This window comes from Colias eurytheme, chromosome 3, assembly GCF_061535395.1.
Source record: "Colias eurytheme isolate Ceu_HAF_F1 chromosome 3, ilColEury1 Martin Lab GWU primary, whole genome shotgun sequence".
Lineage (NCBI taxonomy): Eukaryota > Metazoa > Arthropoda > Insecta > Lepidoptera > Pieridae > Colias > Colias eurytheme.
In genome coordinates, this window is record NC_142982.1 from 6,858,208 (window position 1) to 6,871,566 (window position 13,359).

Sequence of the window (13,359 nt, forward strand, 5' to 3'; positions counted from 1 at the left end):
GGGAGGCTACAACCGCTCACCCCCCCAACCGAGCGCCAGCTGACGTTCACGAGGCTTTATAATACTATACTCTCATGCGTCTGACGAATTATCTCTTGAGAGGAAATAGTTAACCAAATTTGCACCTGGCTCCCTAACCATACGCAAAAAGTATTTTTCATTTTTAAGAAATGTCCTCTCTGCTTTATATTATATAGGTTGTGCCGAAAGACGCTGTTTTTAGTTATTATTTTGCTATTTAATTAAAGGTGAGATAAGCAGTTATTGTATGGACAACATTGGATGACGTGATTTAGGCCTTAACATTAAAATTGATTGATTACTTAAAGCATACTATGTTAATCTTATAGGTATATGTGGCCATAACTGCAAAATGTAAAATAATATAATACCTACTTAAAATGAAGAAAACATTATAATATTTATTATAGTAGGTACAAGATGTATTTTAATGTTACATGAAAATACTTGTAACTCTTTATTAGACGTGAATAAATACAATTTAATTAAAAAAAAAAACAAATATACCGTATTATTTAATTTACCTTTATTTAAACAAAAATATAAAGTTATACATTTCTTTTAGTTTTACTAAATGAAAATTGACTGGCCTACCACTCATACTACAGATATATTTAACATGGCCTATGTATAGTGCATCCATACAAAACTATTGTACAATAATAAATATAGAAAAGTTGTTCATAATAGCAGAGATTTCAGAGCTTGGAAGTTTCAGTATGATAGGATATAATTTTAGGAGTGTATTACCTATGTGATCTTGAAGGAATTTGCAAGTATGAATAAGATAAAATGAAAGTTGATATGTAATTATATCTATAAATTAAGTTGAAAATGTATTATTAATAAATGTAATGAAATATAATGAAAATAAATGGCGTGATTAGTAACTTTCACCATTTACACTAGGAACTTGTGTAATTGTAACGTCACCCCCTCACAGCCTAACATATAGGAAAAGTAAAGTGTTACTTCAAATAGTATAATTAGTAATTACGATTACTTATTGTTTATTGATACACCTAACGACTAGCATCATTACACAACTTTATCAGAAGTAAAAAACACCTTGAATTTATTTTTTTAGTCCCTATATCAAAGTGGTGCGTGCCATTATTTTAAGGAATACATATTGTGCTTACTTAAAAAAAAATAATTACAAAACTCACATAAGTATGTGGGTAGTTAAGTGACCTGATTTGTGATTTTATTGCCATTTGAATCGTATGTAATCGCAGTAATGAACGTATGGTGTCCTCTAAATAACAACTGCAAGTTACAAATGTTTCTCCAATTCTAATAAAACTTATTTATCTTAAATTAATCATCAACAATGTTTGACTTAGCACTGCTTCTGAATTTGATTCAATGTACGAATCTTTCACAGTTGCACTGATATTAGTAACTGAGTTACATTTAAAGTATGAAAGAAAACCAGTTCGATTTATAAAAATATTTATTTCATCAGAAGCCACAAAATCATAGGATAATAATATAACAACTTGTACTTTAAATATTCAATTACTCGATATTGTTACCCCTCATTGCAAATCACTTAGAGCGAGCGCGCACGAGCAACTTTGTCTCCGCAACTTTTTTGTCTCCGCGACTATTTTGTCTCTCCCACCCATGGGCTAGTATGAAAGTGCGCGCACGTAGCGACGTGACTCCCCATACAAATTGATGGGAGAGACAAAATAGTTGCGGAGACAAAGTTGCTCGTGCGCGCTGGCTCTTACAGCAGTTCGTTTGTCAAATGTCATTTCGTACAATAAGGAACTTGGCGTGCGATAGATCGCCTACGTTCAAATAATATGGCAAATGAACTGCAGCCGATATCAGTTTAGATATCTTTACTTATTTACAACGAGAGTTAATAAATAAAAATTCAAAATCTATAATAAATTACAATGACTTGAGTTTGGTAACTAAATGTTAATTGTATATATACAAAGATACAGTATAATATTTATTTAATAAAATATAGTACATCTAGTATTCATGTAAAATATAGACCTTTGTTTCTATAGAGCTGATTATTTCAAAGAATTTCTATGGAATTTCAGAATAAGGAGAAACTATATAGTAGTAATAAATAATGGACTCAACTTACTATCACATGTGTTGAGTTTGCGTATTAAAAACTCTTTATTACATCCTTTATCTGCCAGTGAAATTCGAGTCAAAATCGCTCTATTCCAGAGATTAGCCCGAAAAAGCAGACAAATGAAATTTAAACTATTTTGATACATTAAGCATACTAAATAAGTGGTTAAATATAACAAAGAGATACTCAAATTTTATTATTGGTATAGATTACCCTTAATTAACTAATACGAAAATAATAGGGTCATTTCGCCTGTTCGCGTCAGCGGTGTTATTCTCGTCCATTTTACGCATTTGCCTTAGAAAATTCACGAAAATAGGTATACTAGCACACCAATAAAACGTAAGTTTATTACCACCAACACCTCAATACTTACGAGACACGCACACATATACAAAACATCCGTGCGCAATGCGCATAGCGAAACCTGTTTAGAATAAATATACCAGGGCCCGTAGACAAAGTAACAATTAAAAATGAGTTCTTCGGAGTCACATAAGAAAACGTACACAGAAGAAGATTTAGAGAAAGCCTTAAATGAAATTAAAGTGAAGAAGAAACTGTAAGACAAATATGTAAGGAATTTTCTATTCCTAAGACAACAATATTGGACAAAATCAGTGGCCGTAGGATAGGTGGAGTTAAGAAACCTGGACCAAGACCAGACCAGCTCTAGGAGTAAATGGCGAAAAAAAGGTGAGAAAAGAATGGTTTCTTAATATTTCTAAATGTGGATTTCCAGTGAAAAAACAGTAATTGTTGGATACTATTCAAAAAATAATTCATGAAGGGGAAATTAAAAATAATTATAAAGATAATCGGCCAGGTCAAAAATGGTTTAAAAAATTTTTGGCTAGAAATAAAGTAATTTCACTGAAAAATGCGGAGGGAATTAATGAAGCCAGAGCTCGAGTTACATAACAGTCTATAAGACTGTGGTTTAGACAATTAGAAGAATATTTGGAGAGTATAAACCAAAAAGAAATATTGAGTGAACCGATGAGAATTTGCAATGGAGACGTAAGTGGTTTTGCTCTTTGTCCAAAGACAGGAAAAGTTTAAAGCGCAATACACATTGAGCCCGCCGGGCCGCCGACAAAGCCCGGCGACACAACCCGGCGGCCTGTATGAAAAGAATCATGTCGGCAACATGCGCCCGCGCGTGTTACCCGCCGACATGTTGGCGGCTTGGGTACGCCTGCGCTCAGTTGCCCGGCGACGCTCGACCTGTAGTGACGTGCTTGTATTTTTTACGACATGGAGTGGGACGACGAAAAATGTCTTACGTTAATTAATCTTTATCATGAGAAGGAGGTATTGTGGAATCCAAAACACCCAGATCATAAAAGTCGACCAAAGCGATAAATAGAAAAATAAATTTCTCATCTCAAGCCGCCGACATGCCGCCGACCAAATTTTCCGACTTGTAATAAGTGAAGCCGCCAACTAGACCGCCGACAAAAAGTTGCCGACATATGTCGGCGGCCCGGCGGGCTCAATGTGCGGGCTCAATGTGCTTTAGGTCCGAGAGGGTTCAAAAACTTACACCAAATAAAGCCTAATAATGAAAAAGAAAACATAACGGTATTATTCACTTTTAATGCGAATGGAGATATTATATGTCCACCTTGTGTGTTGTTTCCATACATTAGACCACCAAAAGCTGTAATGAATAGTATGCCGCAAGAATGGTGCTTAGGCAAATCGGAGACAGGTTGGATGAGAGGAGAAATATTTTTTGAATACATAACTAACGAGTTTAACAGCTGGATAATGGACAATAACATCAAAAAACTACTGCTACTGCTAGTAGATAGCATAAATCGCATATATGTCATTAGCGCTAAGTACTATGTGTGAACAACTGCAAATTATTTTGTATGCTCTTCCACCCAACACTACCCATATTTTACAGCCAGCTGACGTTAGCGTATTTGCACTGGTAAAAACATTGGGAATCAACAGTCCGCACATTCCTATCAAAACCAGAAAATTCTAATTCTGCCATCACAAAAACAAATTTTTGCACATTGTTAAATGATGTACTGAAACATCCTAACATGTCCTACAACATAAAAAATGGGTTTAAGCGCTGTGATCTTTACCCATTCGATGCAAATAGTCCAGATTACACTAAATGTGTAAGAAATACTTTGGAAAATGTTCAGGCCGCTTGTCAACAGTCACACAATGTTACTCACTCAGATATAAAATGTTTTAAAAAAGTTTTAAAAGTCCTGAAGCCGACCCTAAAAGATAAAAAAATTTACATACGGTCTATTACGAAAGCAGTCAAAACGTTAAAAAAGTCTCTCTCCGCCGAGATCTCAATCGAAACTGAACCTGATAGGTATATGGAACTATCAAAAGATAGAAATAGTACTATTGATTGCAAATTGGATGCAACCAAAGAATTAAGTATTAACCATCTCTTCACTACGCGAAGAAGTTGAGAATCAAAATAATGAAGTACTCCAATCCTATAGTACAGGTCCAAACAGTATCAGCCCAAATACATTCTACACCAAAACCGTTTACACAAATAATCACAAAAAACAGTAATACAGCAACAGTATCATCCAAACTTGAATACAACTAAATTATAGAATACCAAGGTAATTCTACAATTATCTCTTTCGACATTACATCTTTCGGACAGTTACTTCGACGTCGGCTCTATCATGTCCATAGACGACGTCCTTATTCTACCGTTACAAGATATTGCATCCACGTCAAATAAAGAACAAATATTAGACGCCTACTTACAACTTTGAATTCTACAATTTACACAGCCAAATTTTTATCTTCAGAAACGAAGATTTTTCCCCTTCAGCCTTTCATGCAGCGAACAACAAACAATCATGTTTAGCAGTGGTTGGAGAATTAAATCAAAATAAAAACACTGATCCATTTAAAAACCACCTGATGTTGCCAGGATATTTCTAATAAACAAAGAAAAATTCATCAAAGAACACCAGCAGCAATATCATCTTTTGCATGGAGAAAGTATTATGAAGACAAAGAGAAGATTAAGAACGAAAAACAGGAAGCAATACGAAAAAGAAAGTTAGAACGAATAGAGAGAAATGAACAAAAAAAAAACTTTCCAAAACTCTCAAACGCTTCGTAGAACTGCTCCAAAACGAAAAAAGAAGATAAATCCCATTCAACAAGATACACAAGAAACGTTTGAGAAAGAAAATTTTCCAGCTGTAAATCGATTGAAATGTCCTGAATGTGACAATGAACTAATTTCAGATGTAGAAGACGACAATGAGAAAAATATTGGCTGTGACAAGTGTGATATATGGTATCATCTGAAATGCACGCGTTTTGTGGGATTGAGTTATTTGGAGGTAAAAGATACGTCTTTCGACTGTGACTATCATTTGGTAAAATTCTGAGGCTGTAATAATCATACCTTGTCTCATCATTATAAGATTCAGTATTTCTTTTAGTAATAGGATTTAAAAAAATATTGAACTGGTTAATAATTGCTATGCCAAAAAACTTATCATTAAGATCAAGACTCATCAAAATCTCTTATATGATTATAATATACCTTGTGATTTTAGAGTAAGTTTCAGAACTGATTATTATTGAATTTTAAATGGACAATTATTATCATTTAAAAAACCACAAGACGTTTCGAACACAACTCAATAGTAAACCTGAAAATTGACTATATAATATATACATATATATAAAATAAATAACAATACATAAATTTCCCTGGAAAATTCCTATTAGAACATTTTTATTTTCTCCTTCAAACTTTCCAACTGCACTAAGTGGACGCGAACAGGCGAAATGACCCTACATAAGCTGACGATTAACCGAGATGTTAATTTGAAGCACCATCGGATTATAAAATTTAATATACAATTTGTATAAGTTTTATTTTTTTCATAGATCTGCAAAGTAGAATATAAAATTAAACCACTTCACTACGCTATTTTGACTTATTTATATTGAATGCTACAAACCACCTTTATACATATGTATAAAGGCTATATAATAATATGTATATATTAACTGAGAAGTGGTTCAATTGTATATTATACAGTTTAACACCACCATGTCTCAGTAAATGTCTAGCAACTACAAAAAAAAAATATTATAAAATGAAGTAATTTTTTAAATATGCGGTTATGTTGATAAAGTTATCACATCTATTACTTCTCATCAATAGATTTAGAGTTAAATAGTGTACTGTTAATCTTTCCGATCCTCAGCTGCAATAAAGTCCAATGATGCAGAATTTATACAGAAACGTTTCTTCGTGGGCGCCGGCCCATCATTGAATACGTGTCCTAGATGAGCTGAGCACTTGGAGCATCTCACCTCAGTTCGCACCATACCTGGTCGTGTTAAAACCAGTAATATATTTGCCCCAACTATTATTTCACATATGTCCATTCACCAATAAACCATATAACAACACATCACATCAAATAAAAAGTGACCCCCATGAGCATAATATTATCCAAAATGATTTTCATAAAGTTCATGTAGTGGTTGGTGGGCAATGTAGTCACAGCGGCAGCAGTTGTCGTCCGGCCGGCAGCCATCCAGGAGGGGCAGACGGGACAGGATAAGATGGGTCAAAGGAGTGAAGGCAAATGCAGATTAATGTCATGCACATTCCATACATGGATATAATCCTCATGGATATAATTCAGGGTTAGTAATATGATTAATAAGTGATTATATACATATGTGTATTGATTATTTTATTAGTAGATAAAACATTGTGCAAGTTTTGGTATGATACCATTGATAAACAACCATAAAATGATTTTGATTGACAAATTTGTGCAAGTTATTAATTCAAATATAAGTGGTGTTGTAAATAATTACAAAAAATAATAAAAACAGGGGTTTATGTGTATTAATAAATTAATAATAATAATTACGTACAGAAAAACCAGTAACATCAACTTACGGTTTTGTGTGTGACAGGATTGTATCAATAGGTGATTGTGGATATAGGAAAGAGAAAAAATAGTAAAAAATATTAGCAACAAATCCCAACACCATAAAAATGATATTGTTATAAGAATAAAAAAGGAAACAATATTGATAATTTACATGTACTAACAATGAAACTGGTAAAAAATTAAAGAATTAAACAAAGAAATGAAGACTAATTTATTTTAACCCATTGACCACCGAGCGGCCCGATCGGGCCGCGACACAATAGATTTTCTATTGTGTCTGTGATTCCGGGACTGAGGGATTAATAAAAAAAAAACAGTATGCAAAACATATTGTGAGTTGAATATTATAAAATATAATTAAATAAATTATGCATGAGATCTCAATCATTGCAAGAGGTCATTCTTATACAGTAGAACTTATGGTAGTAGTATTGTGGTATTCCAACAATTGTTTTGCATGGCAGTGTGGGAGTATCAAATTTGTAAATTCAGCACACTATTTCTTAAATTCGTTTTAAATTTCTCATAAAATAAAAACTTCTATACACAATAAAAATAATATACTTAAATAGATATAACTCATTTTGCATAAATAAGTGACACAACAAAGCCAATTGAATTTGTAATAAAGCAATGATAGGATCATGAAGCACAGAACATGGCCTTGATCATGAATTTAAATATCTGAACAATACCCTGTAGAATGAATTTCAATGCAAACATTGGAGATTGTTACAAATGAATGAGCATGAATAAATTTCTGCTATGATTTTAATCATGACAAGACATTATGTGTTTAGCTACATATATCATTAGCATGAATGGGTAAGAATTAAGAAATGATAAAAATATGTTACATCAAGAACTATGACTGAACAACAATTTAGTGATTAATGGTTTGTATTGTAATTTAGAATAATTGAAATCATACCTGCACTTGTATCTTGATGTAATGTTACTTTTTCTTTAGCAAGTACATCATTGAAAGCTGGCCACCCACATCCAGAGTCATATTTTGTTTTGGAAGTAAATAATTCTTGACGACACACTATACATACATAAACACCTTCTTCATAAAATTTATTGTAACATCCTGAAAAATATTTATATCTCTTAAGAATTATACAAAGTATTCTAGATATTAAAGGTAATACTTTAATAAATATGAATTAATTAACCTGTAAAGGGCCTTTCAGTTCCTGCTTCTTGTGTGACATGGTATTGCAGAGGTGTGAGTCGTTTCTTTAAGGAGTCTTTATCTTCCATTGCTCTCCAAATCAATGCTTAAAATATCAAAGTATCAATTATCTGAAACGCTACTTCAAACAAAGTAATAATTTATCGCTATTCATTTATAAACAAGACGTAACTTTAGCAAATGCTGTCTTACCTGTTGTAAATGGATGCCTTAACTGAACACTTCTATTGAATTGCGTCGCTTTTCTAAATATAGTTATTGGTCTCAGTAGAGCACGCATTACTTATCACTCACATTACCTAGTTTTGGAAGAAAAATTATGTAATTGCGTATCTGTTAGTATTGATAAGATAAAAAAAGTTGTATGTATGCTTTATTTACTATTCCTCTATTTAAAGAAACCAAAATAATATTCCAGATTGCTAGAAGTTTCAAGTGAATCTCTGTTCTGTGGTGAATCTAGAATAGATTCGCAGAATTAAATACCTAGATACCTAGGTAGTTAATAGTAATGACAGCTTATGCTAGGCGTCCATTACAGGCGGATCGGGCCGGGCCGCATCGCAACGGGCCGTCTCTAATGGACGCGCTGTTTGCTCCTGCGTCCACCTGTACGGGACGCGGCGGATCGCCTAGGCAGTCTGGCAGATTTTATCTAACAGACGCTCGCCGCTCACATCCGCCTGCCTGCGTCCACTAGACGGGTCGGGGCGGGCCGGGCCGCAGCGCACCGCCGGCAGAAATCCGCCTGCGAAGCGATATCCGCCAATGCGTTGCGGCCCGCCCCGGCCCGATCCGTCGCTAATGGACGATGTTTCATACAAAACATAGGCCGGCGTATTTTTGCGTTGCGATGCGGCCCGGCCCGATCCGCCTAGTGGACGCCAGCCATTAGAGTATAGATAGTGGCTGTTTTCCAATTACAGAGCATAATGCGACTCAGTGCCGCACAATGCCGAATTATGCTGATGCTTAATTGGAACGTGAAACGCACCAGCAGGTTGCGCTTAAGTTCACGCTAAGTTCAGTCATCAGTGTTGAAAAAAAAATATTCATAGAGTTAGCAATAACCTCATTAATGTATAAATAAATACATAATAATTGGTTGAAAAATATTTACGGTTATTTTAAGTAATTTGGATTTTGATTATTTCATTAACATTTTTTTCAATGTTTTTACCTTCATCCATACTTATATTTATTTTTATTACTTAAATTATATTTATTTGAATTAAATTTGATTATTTCGAAAAAAACTACAATGAAACGAAAGCTTTAAATTTTTTTCCAACAATTAATATGTAATTACTAACGATAAATCGATTGCACGCATCAATTCACGCGCATTACTTTTTCTAGTGCTCGATTGTGCGAAGCGTTGCTGTAGTTGGAACATTCAACGTTAAGCATTATGCCGCATAATGCGCTCTAGTGCTGTAATTGGAAAACGGGGTGTATCTATAGAGTGAAGATAGAGTGCGAACAACCAAGTGGGAACAGTAGGCACAGGTGGGAACAACACGACGTTCCCGCCGCGCGCGCTCGTAGTTTTGGAGTGGGAGTCGAGCATGCTTCGGCACGAACTGGGCCACGCTCGCACCGGGGAAGGTACCACACCCTCACAGAATATCGGCGCCATAGTGACAGTTTACTGTCGCGTTCCGTACGGTGAGTGAGGGGTCCGGAGGCCCACATCCCTTCCTATCCCCTACCCATCCTCTCCTCCCCTATCCTTAATCCCTCCCATCCTCGCCCCTTTCTCCCTAATTCCTTCCAAATCCCTTAATCCTGGTAGGCAACAACCATAACCTCTGTTATGGTCTATGGGCGACGCAACCTGCTTACCACCAGGCAGTGCGTCCGCTCGTTTGCCTTCCCATAACATAAAAAAAAAAAAAAAAAAAAAAAAATCTAGGAGTAAACATGGTGAAATGTGCAGTTATATCTTGCAAAAACGATACTAGAAAATACACAAAATTGAAATCCAGTATCACATTTCATCAGTAAGTCGATTGTTATACTTATTTTTATGAAAATAAATCTAGCATCGCGGGGGTGAAGGGGAGGTGGGAGGCGGACACGCGCAGGCTCGCTCGCGCACCTCACTGCCGCCACGTGATCTTAGTAATGTGACCTAACCAACGCTGTACTCGATATAAAGTTTATTAGAAGAACTACATATATTTTAACAAAAAAAATGGTTGCCTGTAAAGTCGGTTTTACGGGCGAAGATTTTACGTGACAACGTCTTTTTCTCGATCATAGTTGAGTGGGAGAGAGACGCAAGGCATTCGGTGGGCCTCTCTCTCGTTCGGTGACTCATCGTAACGTTACCGAGCGTTACACTTTTTCATAAGTGACTCCCAGTCGCAACCTTTAAGACGTTGTCACGTCAAAATTATTTATTTAACTTTAAAATTAAAACTCTTTTCAAAATGTATTATAAATAAATTTGTGGTGTGTTTTGTATGATAGACTTTCTAATATTATGAATGCAAATGTATTATAGTGTAAATGTAAAGTATGTAATGTTACGATATATTTTCTGAATTATCGCTAAATTGATTTTGAACATTTTATAGTAGAATGGATAAAATTAAATAAAAAAATTATTTGTATGATTTATTATATTATCATTTTAAATAACGAATTATTTCTTATTTTTATTTAACATTTTTAAAACATTATTATTATTGTTTCATTTATTATTAAAGAAATAGCACCAAACCCGAATTTTTATTTTATTAACTTTAATATCGAACTCGTTTTTCTGATATCCATAAACATATTTTTTTTTAAGTACTTAAAATTAATACAAGAAATATTCAAATGGAATAAACACTTTATTCTCTTGGCAAACAAATTTAAAATGACATATTTATACTTTATTCATACATTTCTCCTTAAATAACATATTGAACATAAAATTTACAAAAGATACATATTTATTTACATAACTTATCGATAGCTCGGCACGCAATTGATACCTACCCATCCCTATTTGTCACACACACATCTATATACCTATTATCTATAGCTCATCTGCCTACGATGCGCACTGAGGAATTTGTGCAATACACTCGCTCTAAATTAGCTTGATAGTAATCACTTGCAAAAATGGGCGATGTATCCCGGACTAGTATTGCCGTTCAAAAGAAACCGTTCTAAAAAAAGTTATAGAGAAATGCAAAACCAGAAATTTTGTTAAAGTTTAAACATCGTAGATTAATGAAATATAATAGTTTTCTACACTTTATTCGTTGTTTTAAATAGTATTAACATAGATAAATTAGGAAAAAACGATGCCGTACATTTTTGTGCAGGTCACCACATCTTTTAGGCTGATGAAAGCGACGAAAGCTACAATTTTAAGGGTGCTTTATGGCCATTTGATACAGTACGGTATTAACATATTTTTACCCAACTACGGCAAAGCAAAAGGAGGGTTATGGTTTTGACAGGTCATGTATGTATGTTCATCTATTCCCTCGTAACTTCTAAACTACTTATCAGAATTCGACAAATGACATATCATTAGAAGCGTCTGAATTGTTCACTGGATAACCAGCGACCAGCTAGCTAAAGGCTATATGGGTTTCACAAAATCTAACGTGGCGCCCTCTAGCGGACAAAACATACAGAGTAAAAAAATAAAGTTAAGATTAATATGCCGTGTTTGGCATCATTTGAAAGCGCTTTACTTGTACATTTTGAATATGTATATATTACTAGCATTTGCTTGTGACTTTACCTGTATTCATGGGCTGATTGCATATAATTCACATCTTATTATTAGTTCATCAATTTAACGGAGTCCATTCCACCTGACTCCGACTTTCCAAGGTGATAATTAACCACCTCGAGCTTCTTAATATTAATGTATATTTATATTTTATTATAAAAATATAAAGCAAACATTTCGTTTTATGGATTTTTTTTCTTTTTCAGATTTTTCCCCTTTGAACCAACGAAAATGTATGGCACATGAAAAAATATTATCTATGCATAAAATACTTTAAAAATAAATTTATTTCGTGTTGTGTCAAGTGACCCCCTGGAGTGGGGAAAGAGAGGGGATTACAACTCTCGATTTTTTCCCCTTGTCCCCATGATTTTTGTACGGCGTTGCGGAATAATGGATTAAAAGCAGTATAGCAATAGTATGACACAGATGCCGTACATGGTCAAATGACCAAATTTACCCCCGGTAAGGGCGCTTGTGCACTATAAGGAATTTTACTGTCCGGCATTCCGATTTTTTACGGTCCGGTGTGGCATGAAAAAACCGATGAATTGCTTGTGCACCTGTCCGTCTTTACTCGGATCAGTGCGGTACAGTTCAAGGAAGTTTGGCGGTATAATGCTATCATAAATGATTGTTTTTGTATTTTACAAGAAACGAGTAAAAAATATAGAATGTGAAATATTATATTACTTCGTTATAATAAAAAGTAAAGTTCCGTAAGAGATTTAAAATGCGTGTTTCACTTATTTATTTTAATCGGTGACGAGGAGCTAATTAAGCTATTCCCACTTGAACTTTAACTTACCAACACTTACTTAGATAATAATTATAGGTCAATGCTTGGTCAATGTATATAAAATAACAATACCGACTTCTCAAATCTCATTGCCAACTAAAAGAAAGTAAAACAAGAGCTTGCTTTTAATTGGCATATGCAGTAAAAACAGTAAAATCCAAGCAAGTGGGCATTCGAAAACAATTATACCTACAGCGACTCGTAGACACAAAAAACCATCCGGAATAGGGAAAAGTAAAATGTCGGACAGTAAAATTACGTATAGTGCACAAGCTAGTATATAGATTAATGGCGTGCCATACCGGACCGTAAAAAATCGGAATGCCGGACCGTAAAATTCCTTGTATTGTCGAGCCAATTTAATAGGCAACATTTGACGTCTATCAATTTTATCTTCGAAGAGAGGTAACCTGCTTAAAAAAATCGATTAAAGTGAATTAATCGATACGGATTTGAAACATTTGTAAATCGAATTTATTAATTTATGATGATTTTTGGTCACAAGTAATCAATGCATTCGATTCTAGATGTCAGATCTCGATTTTTAGAGTA

General features: G+C 34.4%; 1 protein-coding gene across 4 annotated transcripts; it reads right to left on the reverse strand.

Annotated features, from left to right (window-relative positions):
• Positions 1–1,463: 1,463 nt before the first annotated feature.
• SelR (methionine sulfoxide reductase SelR) lies at positions 1,464–8,782 on the reverse strand. 4 transcript variants are annotated; one of them, XM_090119762.1, is made up of 5 exons: positions 8,648–8,782; positions 8,459–8,565; positions 8,247–8,351; positions 8,000–8,161; positions 1,464–6,525 (listed from the first exon to the last, which is right to left on the reverse strand). In XM_090119762.1, exons 2-5 carry the CDS (start codon positions 8,544–8,546, stop codon positions 6,344–6,346), a joined length of 537 nt encoding a protein of 178 aa, XP_089975888.1. In that variant the 5' UTR covers positions 8,547–8,565; positions 8,648–8,782; the 3' UTR covers positions 1,464–6,343. The 4 variants fall into 4 exon arrangements, with proteins under 4 accessions (XP_089975888.1, XP_089975889.1, XP_089975891.1 ...); XM_090119763.1 differs by having other exon boundaries at positions 8,761–8,779; XM_090119765.1 differs by having other exon boundaries at positions 8,247–8,384; positions 8,459–8,777.
• Positions 8,783–13,359: the final 4,577 nt, after the last annotated feature.